The sequence below is a fragment of the Oncorhynchus mykiss genome, chromosome 17 (genome assembly GCF_013265735.2).
Source record: "Oncorhynchus mykiss isolate Arlee chromosome 17, USDA_OmykA_1.1, whole genome shotgun sequence".
NCBI lineage: Eukaryota > Metazoa > Chordata > Actinopteri > Salmoniformes > Salmonidae > Oncorhynchus > Oncorhynchus mykiss.
This window is the reverse complement of record NC_048581.1, coordinates 2,098,141-2,115,117: the sequence shown is the minus strand read 5'-3', so window position 1 is coordinate 2,115,117 and position 16,977 is coordinate 2,098,141. Positions and strand designations below refer to the sequence as shown.

Here is a 16,977-nt window from a genome sequence, read left to right as displayed (position 1 = left end):
TGCCACCCTCGTCAACCTGTCACCTAAATCATGCCTAATGACCTCATTGGCTGTAAGAGAAAACATAACACCTGGTTGTTTTTAAATTACTTATTTTGAAATTGTTTGCCAGAATTAACAATGTTATGAATATTTGTCGAAACTGCGTTACCCACTCCAGTCAACAGATGGCGATGTGAGTCTTTCATGTGGTGCTTCTTGCGTGACGTATAATCTAGTGGACGGGACTGGACGCTTCTTCAATGACCAACAAGGCTACTTATTCAACCATTTCGGTAGCTTGCTAGTCAACATAAAATCGAATCATTGAAGCTCTTTAGACCATTCTTGTGTATATTCATCAGTGTTTAAAAGACAATTATGTGTACGTATTAACGTAACATTAATTTGCGTGTAAAATTGACCAATTTGTCAAAAAAAGGTATACCAGCTAACTAGCTAACTAGCTAACATCCCCGACCATGAGTTCACTAAGCTACTCCCCCCGTGCTAAAGAACAGAAGGTCTGCTGGATGGAGAAAGAAGCTCTGGGTCTTAACATTGTCGTAAAAGAAGAGGATATTACAGTAAAAGAAGAGGAAGAAGCTTTCAGAGTGAAAAGGGAAGAAGAAGAAGAGGCTATCACATTGAAAGAAGAAAATTATGTTACAGTGAAAGACGAGAACGAACCTTTTGGAGTGAAAGAGGAAGAGGGGATAGAGGCTGTCACAGTGAAAGAGGAAGAGGGGATAGAGGCTGTCACAGTGAAAGAGGAAGAGGGGATAGAGGCTGTCACAGTGAAAGAGGAAGAGGGGATAGAGGCTGTCACAGTGGAAGAGGAAGAGGGGATAGAGGCTGTCACAGTGAAAGAGGAAGAGGGGATAGAGGCTGTCACAGTGAAAGAGGAAGAGGGGATAGAGGCTGTCACAGTGGTAGAAGATTTTAGAATAAAAAAGGAGGAAGAGGATGTTACAGCAAAAGAAGTGAACGAGCCTTTTGGGGTGAAAAGGGAAGAGGGGGTAGAGGCTGACACAATGGAAGAGGAGGTGGTAGACGCTTTCAGAATTAAAAAGGAGGAAGAGGAGGCTATCACATTAAATGAAAAGGAGGATGTTCTAATGGAAGAAGAGGAAGAACCTGTTGGAGTGGAAGAGAAGGTTATCTCAAACGAGGAAGACGTTTTGGGAGTAAAAGAAGACGGGGGTGAGGAGGACGAGCCTGAAGATCCGAATAACACCAGTGAGTACCGTCTTAAAATAGGGGCACAAGCTATACAGTTATTGACCTAATGTGGGGTTTTAAAGGGGCATTCTACTGAAGTTACTACACATTAATATGTTATTCAGTACTGTAGGAATTGTTGAAGGAGCTCTCTGTGATTGTTCCATACATTTTGGGGATTTTTTTAAGTAATGACATATATGCCTTGCTCGAACTTAGACCCCTTTATTCATTATTTCATTTATTAATAAGATTGGGTCTCTGGCATACCATAGCGAATGCGTTGGATTACTAACGACCAAATCTGTATCCGTATAGCAGCACGTATTCCATGTCAAAATTAATTTCCCATAGTCAGTATGCAATGTTTATTTTAAAGGTAGTCCCGTACGTCACGAGCGGAGCCCAGGAAATAATTCAAATCAAATGTATTTATATAGCCCTTCGTACATCACCGAGCGGAGCCCAGGAAATAATTCAAATCAAATGTATTTATATAGCCCTTCGTACATCACCGAGCGGAGCCCAGGAAATAATTCAAATCAAATGTATTTATATAGCCTTTCGTACATCAGCTGATATCTCAACGTGCTGTACTACATCCAATTGTTAGATGCGACCACCTCCCCGTGGTCTACGTTTGGGCTAATAAAGCCATATCCATTGATTCTTGGAGACTATAATTTATTAATGCCCAATACATTTAGTTCAACTGTCGGACCCCGTCTGAGGGGTATATTACGTAGCGAGATAGAGTTAGCGAGCTAACTTTGGTCCATTTTGAATTTAACTCATTGAATTGTTTTGCCCTTTGATTGTTAGTGTCTATGGGTTATTGTGTGTAGATTGATGAGGACAATAAATAATTTCATCAATTTTAGAATGAGTCTGTAACGTAACAAAATGTGGGAAAAATGGAAGGGGTCTGAATACTTTCCGAATGCGCTGTAGTCTGGAAATAAGACAGTATTTAGTTATATTTTCTGAGGTTTAGAGACAAAAGCACTGGTTGTCCCTGCTGTTTGGCATAATTTATAGCCAAGCACACTGGTTGTCCCTGCTGTTTGGCATAGTTTATAGCCAAGCACACTGGTTGTCCCTTCTGTTTGGCATAGTTTATAGCCTAGCACACTGGTTGTCCCTGCTGTTTGGCATAGTTTAAAGCCAAGCACACTGGTTGTCCCTGCTGTTTGGCATAGTTTCTAGCAGGGCACACTGGTTGTCCCTTCTGTTTGGCATAGTTTCTAGCAGGGCACACTGGTTGTCCCTGCTGTTTGGCATAGTTTATAGCAGGGCACACTGGTTGTCCCTTCTGTTTGGCATAGTTTATAGCCAAGCACACTGGTTGTCCCTTCTGTTTGGCATAGTTTATAGCCAAGCACACTGGTTGTCCCTTCTGTTTGGCATAGTTTATAGCCAAGCACACTGGTTGTCCCTGCTGTTTGGCATAGTTTATAGCCAAGCACACTGGTTGTCCCTGCTGTTTGGCATAGTTTATAGCCAAGCACACTGGTTGTCCCTGCTGTTTGGCATAGTTTATAGCCAAGCACACTGGTTGTCCCTGCTGTTGGCATAGTTTATAGCCTATCACACTGGTTGTCCCTTCTGTTTGGCATAGTTTATAGCCAAGCACACTGGTTGTCCCTTCTGTTTGGCATAGTTTATAGCCAAGCACACTGGTTGTCCCTTCTGTTTGGCATAGTTTCTAGCCAAGCACACTGGTTGTCCCTTCTGTTTGGCATAGTTTATAGCCAAGCACACTGGTTGTCCCTGCTGTTGGCATAGTTTATAGCCAAGCACACTGGTTGTCCCTTCTGTTTGGCATAGTTTATAGCCAAGCACATTGGTTGTCCCTGCTGTTGGCATAGTTTATAGCCAAGCACACTGGTTGTCCTTTCTGTTTAGCATAGTTTATAGCCAAGCACACTGGTTGTCCCTTCTGTTTAGCATAGTTTATAGCCAAGCACATTGGTTGTCCCTTCTGTTTGGCATAGTTTATAGCCAAGCACACTGGTTGTCCCTTCTGTTTGGCATAGTTTATAGCCAAGCACACTGGTTGTCCCTTCTGTTTAGCATAGTTTATAGCCAAGCACATTGGTTGTCCCTGCTGTTGGCATAGTTTATAGCCAAGCACACTGGTTGCCCTTCTGTTTGGCATAGTTTATAGCCAAGCACACTGGTTGTCCCTGCTGTTGGCATAGTTTATAGCCAAGCACATTGGTTGTCCCTGCTGTTTGGCATAGTTTATAGCCAAGCACACTGGTTGTCCCTGCTGTTTGGCATAGTTTATAGCCAAGCACACTGATTGTCCCTGCTGTTGGCATAGTTTATAGCCAAGCACATTGGTTGTCCCTGCTGTTGGCATAGTTTATAGCCAAGCACACTGGTTGTCCCTGCTGTTTGGCATAATTTATAGCCAAGCACACTGGTTGTCCCTGCTGTTTGGCATAGTTTATAGCCAAGCACACTGGTTGTCCCTTCTGTTTGGCATAGTTTATAGCCTAGCACACTGGTTGTCCCTGCTGTTTGGCATAGTTTAAAGCCAAGCACACTGGTTGTCCCTGCTGTTTGGCATAGTTTCTAGCAGGGCACACTGGTTGTCCCTTCTGTTTGGCATAGTTTCTAGCAGGGCACACTGGTTGTCCCTGCTGTTTGGCATAGTTTATAGCAGGGCACACTGGTTGTCCCTTCTGTTTGGCATAGTTTATAGCCAAGCACACTGGTTGTCCCTTCTGTTTGGCATAGTTTATAGCCAAGCACACTGGTTGTCCCTTCTGTTTGGCATAGTTTATAGCCAAGCACACTGGTTGTCCCTGCTGTTTGGCATAGTTTATAGCCAAGCACACTGGTTGTCCCTGCTGTTTGGCATAGTTTATAGCCAAGCACACTGGTTGTCCCTGCTGTTTGGCATAGTTTATAGCCAAGCACACTGGTTGTCCCTGCTGTTGGCATAGTTTATAGCCTATCACACTGGTTGTCCCTTCTGTTTGGCATAGTTTATAGCCAAGCACACTGGTTGTCCCTTCTGTTTGGCATAGTTTATAGCCAAGCACACTGGTTGTCCCTTCTGTTTGGCATAGTTTCTAGCCAAGCACACTGGTTGTCCCTTCTGTTTGGCATAGTTTATAGCCAAGCACACTGGTTGTCCCTGCTGTTGGCATAGTTTATAGCCAAGCACACTGGTTGTCCCTTCTGTTTGGCATAGTTTATAGCCAAGCACATTGGTTGTCCCTGCTGTTGGCATAGTTTATAGCCAAGCACACTGGTTGTCCTTTCTGTTTAGCATAGTTTATAGCCAAGCACACTGGTTGTCCTTTCTGTTTAGCATAGTTTATAGCCAAGCACATTGGTTGTCCCTGCTGTTGGCATAGTTTATAGCCAAGCACACTGGTTGTCCCTGCTGTTGGCATAGTTTATAGCCAAGCACACTGGTTGTCCCTGCTGTTGGCATAGTTTATAGCCAAGCACACTGGTTGTCCCTTCTGTTTGGCATAGTTTATAGCCAAGCACACTGGTTGTCCCTGCTGTTGGCATAGTTTATAGCCAAGCACACTGGTTGTCCCTTCTGTTTGGCATAGTTTATAGCCAAGCACATTGATTGTCCCTGCTGTTGGCATAGTTTATAGCCAAGCACACTGGTTGTCCCTTCTGTTTAGCATAGTTTATAGCCAAGCACATTGGTTGTCCCTTCTGTTTGGCATAGTTTATAGCCAAGCACACTGGTTGTCCCTTCTGTTTGGCATAGTTTATAGCCAAGCACACTGGTTGTCCCTTCTGTTTAGCATAGTTTATAGCCAAGCACATTGGTTGTCCCTGCTGTTGGCATAGTTTATAGCCAAGCACACTGGTTGCCCTTCTGTTTGGCATAGTTTATAGCCAAGCACACTGGTTGTCCCTGCTGTTGGCATAGTTTATAGCCAAGCACATTGGTTGTCCCTGCTGTTTGGCATAGTTTATAGCCAAGCACACTGGTTGTCCCTGCTGTTTGGCATAGTTTATAGCCAAGCACACTGATTGTCCCTGCTGTTGGCATAGTTTATAGCCAAGCACATTGGTTGTCCCTGCTGTTGGCATAGTTTATAGCCAAGCACACTGGTTGTCCCTGCTGTTTGGCATAGTTTATAGCCAAGCACACTGATTGTCCCTGCTGTTGGCATAGTTTATAGCCAAGCATACTGGTTGTCCCGGCTGTTGGCATAGTTTATAGCCAAGCACACTGGTTGTCCCTTCTGTTTGGCATAGTTTATAGCCAAGCACACTGGTTGTCCCTGCTGTTGGCATAGTTTATAGCCAAGCACACTGGTTGTCCCTGCTGTTTGGCATAGTTTATAGCCAAGCACACTGGTTGTCCCTTCTGTTTGGCATAGTTTATAGCCAAGCACACTGGTTGTCCCTTCTGTTTGGCATAGTTTATAGCCAAGCACACTGGTTGTCCCTTCTGTTTGGCATAGTTTATAGCCAAGCACACTGGTTGTCCCTTCTGTTTGGCATAGTTTCTAGCCAAGCACACTGGTTGTCCCTTCTGTTTGGCATAGTTTATAGCCAAGCACACTGGTTGTCCCTGCTGTTGGCATAGTTTCTAGCCAAGCACACTGGTTGTCCCTTCTGTTTGGCATAGTTTATAGCCAAGCACACTGGTTGTCCCTTCTGTTTGGCATAGTTTATAGCCAAGCACACTGGTTGTCCCTGCTGTTGGCATAGTTTATAGCCAAGCACACTGGTTGTCCTTTCTGTTTAGCATAGTTTATAGCCAAGCACATTGGTTGTCCCTGCTGTTGGCATAGTTTATAGCCAAGCACACTGGTTGTCCCTGCTGTTGGCATAGTTTATAGCCAAGCATACTGGTTGTCCCTGCTGTTGGCATAGTTTATAGCCAAGCACACTGGTTGTCCTTTCTGTTTAGCATAGTTTATAGCCAAGCACATTGGTTGTCCCTGCTGTTGGCATAGTTTATAGCCAAGCACACTGGTTGTCCCTGCTGTTGGCATAGTTTATAGCCAAGCATACTGGTTGTCCCTGCTGTTGGCATAGTTTATAGCCAAGCACACTGGTTGTCCCTGCTGTTGGCATAGTTTATAGCCAAGCACACTGGTTGTCCCTTCTGTTTGGCATAGTTTATAGCCAAGCACACTGGTTGTCCCTTCTGTTTGGCATAGTTTATAGCCAAGCACACTGGTTGTCCCTGCTGTTTGGCATAGTTTCTAGCCAAGCACACTGGTTGTCCCTTCTGTTTGGCATAGTTTATAGCCAAGCACACTGGTTGTCCCTTCTGTTTGGCATAGTTTATAGCCAAGCACACTGGTTGTCCCTTCTGTTTGGCATAGTTTCTAGCAGGGCACACTGGTTGTCCCTGCTGTTGGCATAGTTTCTAGCAGGGCACACTGGTTGTCCCTTCTGTTTGGCATAGTTTCTAGCAGGGCACACTGGTTGTCCCTTCTGTTTGGCATAGTTTATAGCCAAGCACACTGGTTGTCCCTTCTGTTTGGCATAGTTTATAGCCAAGCACACTGGTTGTCCCTGCTGTTGGCATAGTTTCTAGCAGGGCACACTGGTTGTCCCTGCTGTTGGCATAGTTTCTAGCAGGGCACACTGGTTGTCCCTGCTGTTGGCATAGTTTATAGCCAAGCACACTGGTTGTCCCTTCTGTTTGGCATAGTTTCTAGCCAAGCACACTGGTTGTCCCTGCTGTTTGGCATAGTTTATAGCCAAGCACACTGGTTGTCCCTGCTGTTGGCATAGTTTATAGCCAAGCACACTGGTTGTCCCTGCTGTTGGCATAGTTTATAGCCAAGCACACTGGTTGTCCCTGCTGTTGGCATAGTTTCTAGCCAAGCACACTGGTTGTCCCTGCTGTTTGGCATAGTTTCTAGCCAAGCACACTGGTTGTCCCTTCTGTTTGGCATAGTTTATAGCCAAGCACACTGGTTGTCCTTTCTGTTTGGCATAGTTTCTAGCAGGGCACACTGGTTGTTTGTTATAAACAGAAATGTTTGCTCTGCAGGCTGGCTAACGTGCTTCTCCCTTGCTAGCTTGTTAACACAATCACATCAAACTCTGAAGCTGGAATGACAGCAAACCAGATGCAATTTCGTTGAACTTTTTTTCTATTGAAATTTCTTTAAATGGTTCCATAATAGTGATGATGATGCTTGGTTTCGAGTGGCTCAGAAAAGGTTGCTCTCATCCGGTGATGTTTATTCTCTAAGGCAGGGTGTAGATCGCATTTCAAAATTGCAATATTGTTGGAGAGGCAGATAGTTTATACAAATGTTGCAAACCAAATGTTAGACTAAAAGCATGGAGTGAAAATGTCTAGATAATTTTTTTCCATTGGAGATTAGTTTATGAATTGCCTGGCTGGGCTGTGGGACAGTGGAGATTAGTTTATGAATTGCCTGGCTGGGCTGTGGGACAGTGGAGATTAGTTTATGAATTGCCTGGCTGGGCTGTGGGACAGTGGAGATTAGTTTATGAATTGCCTGCCTGGGCTGTGGGACAGTGGATTAATAGAATGGAAAGATATCAACAGTCAAAAAGATATCAAAATGAACAGACTAGGTTTATACTGCTCCTACATGGTGTAACAATACATCATGTATATAATGAACAGACTAGGTCTATACTGCTCCTACATGGTGTAACAATACATCATGTAGATGTATATAATGAACAGACTATGTCTATACTGCTCCTACATGGTGTAACAATACATCATGTAGATGTATATAATGAACAGACTAGGTCTATACTGCTCCTACATGGTGTAACAATACATCATGTAGATGTATATAATGAACAGACTAGGTCTATACTGCTCCTATATGGTGTAACAATACATCATGTAGATGTATATAATGAACAGACTAGGTCTATACTGCTCCTACATGGTGTAACAATACATCATGTAGATGTATATAATGAACAGACTAGGTCTATACTGCTCCTGTATGGTGTAACAATACATCATGTATATAATGAACAGACTAGGTCTATACTGCTCCTACATGGTGTAACAATACATCATGTATATAATGAACAGACTAGGTCTATACTGTTCCTACATGGTGTAACAATACATCATGTAGATGTATATAATGAACAGACTAGGTCTATACTGCTCCTACATGGTGTAACAATACATCATGTATATAATGAACAGACTAGGTCTATACTGCTCCTACATGGTGTAACAATACATCATGTAGATGTATATAATGAACAGACTAGGTCTATACTGCTCCTACATGGTGTAACAATACATCATGTAGATGAATATGGATTGATGAGGAATTGAAAAACTGTATGTTTGAAAGAGTTGGGGCAAAAGGAGTGGCTAATAAGTCTGGCTGCACATCTGACTGGCTGTTTTACTGCAAATTGAGAAATTATGTGACTAAACTCAACAAGCAATATAAACATTATTATGAAGCCAAGATCAATGAAATGAAGAATGATGTAAAAAAAACTTTGGAATACTTTAAATGAAATTATGGGCAGAAAGACATTCAACTCCGTCTTTTATCCAATCAGATGGCATATTCATCACAAAACCATTTGATGTTGCCAATTATTTTAATTATTATTTCATTGGCTAAGTGGGCAAACTTAGGCAGGAAATTCCCACGACAAACAGGGAGCAATTATATTCATGCAGAAAAAAACCAATAATGAAAGAAAAGCAGTCCAAGTATTGAATGTTGTGAAGTTAGTGTGGGAGAGGTGGAACAATTGTTATCGATCAATAATGACAAACCTCCTGGCATTGACAACTAAGATGGAAAGCTACTGAGGACGGTAGCTGACTCTATAGCCACTCCTATCTGACATATTTTTAACATGAGCCGAGAGGAAAGTCTTTGTCCTCAGGCCTGGAGGGAAGCCAAAGTAATTCCACTACCCAAGAGTGGTAAAGCGGCCTTTACTGGTTCTAACAGCAGACCTATAAGCTGGCAGCCAGCTCTTAGCAAACTGTTGTAAAAAAATGGTGTTTGACCAATTACAATGCTATATTTCTGTAAACAAATGAACAACAGACTTTCAGCATGCTTATAGAGAAGGGCACTCAACATGTACTGCACTGACACAAATGACTGATGATTGGTTGAAAGAAATTTATAATAATTAGATTGTGGGAGCTGTACTGTTAGATTTCAGTGCAGCCTTTGATATTGTTGACCATAACCTGTTGTTGAAAAAAACGTATGTGCTATGGCTTGTCAACCTCTGCAATATCGTGGATTCAGAGCTATCTATCTAATTAAACTCAATGGGTTTTCTTTAACGGAAGCTTCTCTAATGTCAAACATATGAAGTGTGATGTACCGCAGGGCAGCTCTCTAGGCCCTCTACTCTTTTCTATTTTTACCAATGGCCAGCCACTGGCATTAAACAAAGCATGTGTGTCCATGTATGCTGATGATTCAACTATATAAGCACCAGCAACCACAGCTAATGAGGTCACTGAAACCCTTAACAAAGAGTTGCAGTCTGTTTTGGAATGCGTGGGCAGTAATAAACTGGTCCTGAACATCTCTAAAACTAAGAGCATTGTATTTGGTACAAATCATTCCTTAAGTTCTAGACCTCAGCTGAATCTGGTAATGAATTGTGTGGCTGTTGAACAAGTTGAGGAGACTAAATTACTTGGCATTACCTTAGATTGTAAACTGTCATGGTCAAAACAAATAGATTCAATGGTTGTAAAGATGGGGAGAGGTCTAGCCATAATAAAGAGATGCTCTGCTTTTTTGACACCACATTCCAAAAAGCATGTTCTGCAGGCTCTAGATTTGTCTAATCTTGGTTATTGTCCAGTCGTGTGGTCCAGTGCTGCAAGGAAAGACCTAGTTAAGGTGCAGCTGGCCCAGAACAGAGCGGCACGTTTTTGCTCTTAATTGTAATCAGAGGGCTGATATAAATACTATTTATGCCAGTCTCTCTTGGCTAAGAGTTGACAGACTGACTGCATCACTTCCTCTTTTACATGAATGTGTTGAAAATCCCAAATTGTTTGCATAGTCAACTTACACACAGCTCTGACACACACACTTATCCCACCAGGGGTCTTTTCATAGTCCCCAAATCCAGATCAAATTCAAGAAAACGTAAAGAGCCCTTATTGCATGGAACTTCCTTCCATCTCATATTGCTCAAATAAACAGCAAACCTGGTTTCAAAAAACAGATAAAGCAACACCTCACGGCACAACGCCTCTCCCTTATTTGACCTAGGTAGTTTGTGTGTATGCATTGATATGTAGGCTACGTGTGCCTTTTACAAAATGTATGTTGTTCTGTCCTTGAGCTGTTCTTGTCTATTGATGTTCTGTGTTATGTCATTCTGTATTATGTTTTGTGTGGACCCCAGGAAGTAGATGCTGCTTTTGCAACAGCTAATGGGGATCCTAATAAAATACCAAATATAATGAACGTCCACTCGTGGCGTTCCACATTTGATTGATATTCGTACAAAATTCATTAAATCCTTTTGACATTCAGCACCTTAATTTTCTCTGACATGGTGGAACTATTGGGCATTCATGTGCTCCTGGGAAGTGGGAAACTAGGAAGTGGGAAGTCTGACATGGTGGAACTATTGGGCATTCATGTGCTCCTGGGAAGTGGGAAGTCTGACATGGTGGAACTATTGGGCATTCATGTGCTCCTGGGAAGTGGGAAACTAGGAAGTGGGAAGTCTGACGTGGAACTATTGGGCATTCATGTGCTCCTGGGAAGTGGGAAACTAGGAAGTGGGAAGTCTGACGTGGAACTATTGGGCATTTTCTCAGAATTTCCCACTTGTAATTCCGATTTAGAGGGTCAGTCAAGCAAAATTTCCCACTGGGAACTAGGAGTTTATGATAAGTCCCTGGTTCGAATCCCAAAGCCAACTAGGGGAAAAATCACTTAACCCTAATTGCTCCTGTAAGTCTCTCTGGATAAGAGTGCTGTGCTAAATTAGTCAAATGTAAATAATGAGGTATCTAGTCTGGATTTAACCTCATAAGAAGATAGTTGAATCATATGGAGGTTTCATTTTGGTCTCTCTGTTTAACCAAATACTCTGTCTTTGGCAGGAGAGAGACCAGACTCTTACTCTGACAGCGGGAGTACTTCAGGGGAACCAGACCCAGAGATTCCCAAACCAGTGAAACCACACCACTGCACCCAATGTGGAAATACATTTTTCTCATCAGGGGACCTGAAAAAGCATAAGAGAACACACACTGTAGAGAGGCCTTTCCAATGCTCTCAGTGTGGAAAGCGATTTATCCAGTCATCACATTTGAAAGAGCATAAGAGAATACACACAGGAGAGAAGCCTTACCACTGTTGTCATTGTGGACAGAGTTTTAGGTGGTTAGTGACCCTGAAAACACATGAGAGGACACATACTGGAGAGAAGCCTTTCCAATGCTCCCAGTGTGGGAATGCTTTTACACGGTTAGAGAAGCTGAAAGAACATGAGAGAATTCACACTGGTGAAAAGCCTTTCCAATGCTTGCAATGTGAAAAGAGATTTATCCAGTCATGGAATCTCAAAGAGCATGAGAGGATACACACAGGAGAGAAGCCTTTCCAATGCTTTCAGTGTGGAAAGAGTTTTACCCGGTTAAGGTACCTGAGTAAGCATAAAGAAATACACACGGGAGCGAAGCCCTACCACTGTTCTCATTGTGGACAGAGTTTTAGGTGGTTAGTAAGACTTAAAACACATGAAAGAATACACACAGGAGAGAACCTTTCAACTGCTCTCAATGTGGAATTACTTTTACCTTGTTAGGGAGCCTGAAATCACACCAGAGGACACATGATAAAAGCCATACCACTGCTCTCATTGTGGAAAGAGAACATGAAATCACATGATCGAATATAGAGGCCGGGGCCATATTTGCGAACATAAGCAAGCATATGAAGTTAAATGGTTTTCATGCACAAGATGCATATCAGCCAATGAAAAGTGTTGATTCACTTACATGTGACTGACCGCTAATTTGTAGCTGCTCCCATCAGATAACGTTAGCCTTATGCTAACCTCCCCAGGTGACAGTGATTACATCCTGGCACAACGTCTGCCTCAGCCAATCAATTATCTTAGATATTCTATACACCAACCAATGGTATTTCTTTAAAAAAATAGGTCAACCCTGGCCATGTGTTTTTATGGGGGGAAAAAAGATAAATCGGGTCCTTGCATACAAAAAAAAGTTTAGCGTTGTTAAAAAAACAAAGAGCCTTATTTATTTATCATCTAGTGTAACAGTCATGTAGTCTATCGTCAGTGGTGGATCATCCCAACTGTCAAACTTATGGAAAAGCAAAGAGATTACCTTTCTTAGGTTCTGATATTCAGAGTTAAAACTCAAAGGAGACTCTGAAAGCTTTATAACCAAGTTCATTCTTCCCAGAGGGCCAATAGAGCTGCATCAGACAAAGACGTTGTTCACACAAGCACTGATATTTAACCCCCCCCCGTCATCACTCATCCATGTCTCTCTCCCCTTATCAAGCACTGATATTTAACCCTTCCTCCCAGGCTGAGTCTCCTCTTGTTCATCTGAACCTACATTGTATCTTTACTGCTAGGCAGGAAACTTAGTGATACGGGCCATAAACTTGTCTTTCTCCCTTAACGTGACCTGACCTCGACCCCCGTCATCACTCATCCATGGCTCTCTCCCCTTATCAATGCTTGCCACGTGAGATCGCTTTCCCTGCACTCAGCACATTCCAAGCTTAATTGCATCCACTATATACTTTCCTCCTACAGATAACCATTCACTTCTGGTGTAGTTTAGGAGTCCCAAGTTTAGGAGTTAGTACCCAGAATCCATCAGCATAATAGAAAATGACTCAAGTGAAAGTCACTCAGTAAAATACAACTTGAGTAAAAGTCTAAAGTGTTTGGTTTTAAATGTACTTATGTATAAATAATTTCAAATTCCTTATATTTAAGCAAACCAGAAGACACCATTTTCTTGTTTTTTTAAATGTATGGATAGCCAGGGGCACACTCCAACACTTCTATTTACAAATGACGCATTTGTGTTTAGAGAGACAGATCAGAGGCAGTTGGGATGACCATGGATGTTCTCTTCCTTAGTGCGTGAATTTGACAATTCTCCTGTCCCGCTAAGCATTCAAAATGTTCAGAGTACTTGTGGTGGTGTCAGGGAAATGCATCATTTTCTTTAGGAATGTAGTAAAAGTTGTCAAAAATATTAACAGTAAAATAACATACAGATACCCCCCCCCCCCCAAAAAAAATGTCTTAAGTAGTACTTTAAAGTATTTTTACTTAAGTACTTTATACTACTGGCTATCGCTATCATCATCACTTCTAGGTGGCACACACTGCTAAAGCTTTTTAACCGTGGGGCCCGAGTCCACCTCACATCAAGCTTTTTAACCGTGGGGTTCGAGTCCACCTCACATCAAGCTTTTTAACCGTGGGGTTCGAGTCCACCTCACATCAGGCTTTTTAACCGTGGGGTTCGAGTCCACCTCACATCAAGCTTTTTAACCGTGGGGTTCGAGTCCACCTCACATCAAGCTTTTTAACCGTGGGGTTCGAGTCCACCTCACATCAAGCTTTTTAACCGTGGGGTTCGAGTCCACCTCACATCAAGCTTTTTAACCGTGGGGTTCGAGTCCACCTCGCATCAAGCTTTTTAACCGTGGGGTATTGAGGAAAAAACTGTTCAACGTCGGTCCTTGATGCTCGACCCAAAACGCGTGTGACGAAGTGGATTATTCTAATAATGCATAAACTATCAAATATTGTAGGCCTGCGTCTAAGTGTAGCCTACATACGAATATACTGTGGCAGACCAAGGGGGGTTGGGTCAAAACAGTTACACAGATCAGACACGGACAGAGTAGGATTAGCTCAGTTTCAAAGGTGTTTATTAAAGTAATAGTTCAAAGGAATAGTTCTCCCCCATGAGACCCTCTCCGAGATACCATCTTCTGGGCTCCGGGGTCTTGCTGTATCCTGCGGGGATCAAAAACTGAACTCACTCCTGTTACCTCGGCAACCGTCCCAAACTATACGGGAGTCCTTTCTTCCCCCACTCTCTCCCCTGTGTGCTGTCCTTCCGGCAGCATTATGGGACTTGTACATCTGGTGAGCAATCAGCCCTTGATTACTCACCAACTCCCAATCAGCCCAAATTAGTCCTGGCCGGAGAGCCCGTCGAGACCTGGCACGTCCAGCAGATGGAGCCAGCGCCTCGTGATGTTTTACTCCGTCTGTCAGCAGGCCCTCGACGAGTCTCCCCCTGGTGGCTGACCTGCAGTACGCCACAATACAAATGACAGCCAAATGTTATTATAAAATGTATAGAGAACGTTAGCCTACATTTAGGTGTACGCGTCCATGTACTATAGCCTATGCAATATTATTATTATGCAATAGCAGTGTGTTGCTATAGCCTATGCAATATTATTATTATGCAATAGCAGTGTGTTGCTGAAGAAAGAGGTAGCTCCTTATTAGGTTCATTCTTCAATTTTGGGGCGGCAGGGTTAGTAGTTAGAGCGTTGGACTAGTAACTGGAAGGTTGCAAGTTCAAACCCCCCGAGCTGACAAATCTGTCGTTCTGCCCCTGAACAAGTCAGTTAACCCACTGTTCCTAGGCCGTCATTGAAAATAAGAATTTGTTCTTAACTGACTTGCCTCGTTAAATAAAGGTCAAATAAAAAGGCAAAAAAATGGTGGTATGGCCAGTAGGCCATGTAACCAATCATAGCCCTCCATTTACTTGTATCATTAAAACATCTTGCAAATCACCAGCAGAAGGTGAACTTCTTGAATTCATTTTCACATTCATTCTGTTGGTAAAGCTTTACAAATTGAATCGTACAGTGCCTTGCGAAAGTATTCGGCCCCCTTGAACTTTGCGACCTTTTGCCACATTTCAGGCTTCAAACATAAAGATATAAAACTGTATTTTTTTGTGAAGAATCAACAACAAGTGGGACACAATCATGAAGTGGAACGACATTTATTGGATATTTCAAACTTTTTTAACAAATCAAAAACTGAAAAATTGGGCGTGCAAAATTATTCAGCCCCTTTACTTTCAGTGCAGAAAACTCTCTCAAGCTGTCCCTTTTCAACACAATACACGTGATCGTTGCTTTAATGACCAGAACAACATGCTGTTGGACTGAGGTTTGTTAGACACTTCAATCCAGGGTGCAAGTGTTGAAACAGGTCTAACCACTTCTAGCGATTTTAATTGGCTGATGCACTTGTGCCAGGATATAAGCAGTACTAGCTGTTGAAGTTAGCATAGGGCTGATGTGACTACAATTTAGCGTTTTGGCCATCAACACATTTAATTGGCTGTTAAGCATTTTTGTGCACTATAACCCATTTGTACTGAAACAAAAAATATAAAACGCAACATGCAACAATTTAAAAGATTTTTACTGAGTTGCAGTTCATAGAAGGAAATCAGTCCATTAATAAATTGATTAGGCCCTAATCTACAGATTTCACATGACTGGGTAGGGGCGCAGCCATGGGTGGGTTTAGGAGGGCATAGGCCCACCCACTGGTTGAGCCAGGACCAGCCAAACATAATTAGTTTTTCCCCCACAAAAGGGCTTTATTACAGACAGAAATACTCAGTGGGTGGGCCTATGCCTCAGAAGATCCCGCAGGTGAAGAAGCCGGATGTGGATGTGGTTACACATGCTCTGCGGTTGTGAGGCTGGTTGACGTACTGCCAAATTCTCTAAAACAACGTTGGAGGCGGCTCATGGTAGAGAAATGAACATCAATTCTCTGGCAACAGCTCTAGTGGATATTCCTGCAGTCAGCATGCCAATTGCACGCTCACTCAAAACTTGAGACATCTGAAGGCATTGTGTTGTGTGACAAAACTGCACATTTTAGAGTGGCCTTTTATTGTCCCCAGCACAAGATGCACCTGTGTAATGATGTAACCTTTATTTAACTAGGAAATTGTGGGCCAATTGTGTGCCGCCCTATGGGATTCCCATTCACAGCCAGATGTAATACAGCCTGGATTCGAACCAGGGACTGTAGTGATGCCTCTTGCACTGAGATGCAGTGCCTAAGAAACCTGCGCTACTCGGGATCATGCTGTTTAATCAGCTTCTTGAAATGCCACACCTGTTGTCAAGTGGATGGATTATCTTGGCAAGGAGTAATGCTCACTAATAGGGATGTAAATAAAATTGTGCACAACATTTGAGAGAAATAAGCTTTTTGTGCAAATGGAACATTTCCGGGATCTTTTATTTCAGCTCATGAAACATTTTGGACCAACACTTTACATGTTGCATTTTTGTTCAGTATAACTTGAAATGCTTGCTTATGTTCACGTATAGCCCGCTGTTTTACCGACACATGGTTTTTGACTGAAAATGTGTGTGTTTGTTTATGCAACATGAAATCAAAGTGTCTACACTGAGTCAGGGGTCTTCAACAGATCGATCACAAGCCATCTCAATCCAATTGAACGTCTGTGGGATGAGACGTAACGAGCTATTCGGGGTGGAGATTCACTACCAGCCAACTTGACACAAGTGTGGGAAGCATTGCGGTCAACATGAGCCATTATCCCTGTGGAATATTTTTGACACCTTGTAGAGTCCATGCCCCGACAAATTGAGGCTGTTCTGAGGGCAAAAGGGGGTGTAAACTCAATATTAGTAATGTGTCCAATAGTGGATGTTTATTATATATATCGACATGATGTATTGTATCAAACACATGAATGGAATGGAATCAAACACATGAATG

The 16,977-nt window shown here is 42.6% G+C and overlaps 1 protein-coding gene across 1 annotated transcript; it reads left to right on the top strand.

The window, feature by feature from the left end:
* The first annotated feature begins 50 nt into the window (after positions 1-50).
* LOC118936455 (zinc finger protein 771-like) lies at positions 51-15,185 on the top strand. Its single transcript, XM_036948577.1, has 2 exons — positions 51-1,218; positions 11,276-15,185. The coding sequence occupies exons 1-2, from the start codon at positions 462-464 to the stop codon at positions 11,980-11,982; spliced, it is 1,464 nt and encodes a 487-aa protein (XP_036804472.1). The 5' UTR covers positions 51-461; the 3' UTR covers positions 11,983-15,185.
* Positions 15,186-16,977: the final 1,792 nt, after the last annotated feature.

Excerpts from the sequence above, each read along its gene's own strand:
- LOC118936455 (XM_036948577.1), top strand. The coding sequence starts at position 462 with ATGAGTTCACTAAGCTACTCCCCCCGTGCTAAAGAACAGAAGGTCTGC. Across the intron at positions 1,219-11,275 it reads TGAAGATCCGAATAACACCA|GAGAGAGACCAGACTCTTAC; the intron begins GTGAGTACCGTC and ends TGTCTTTGGCAG.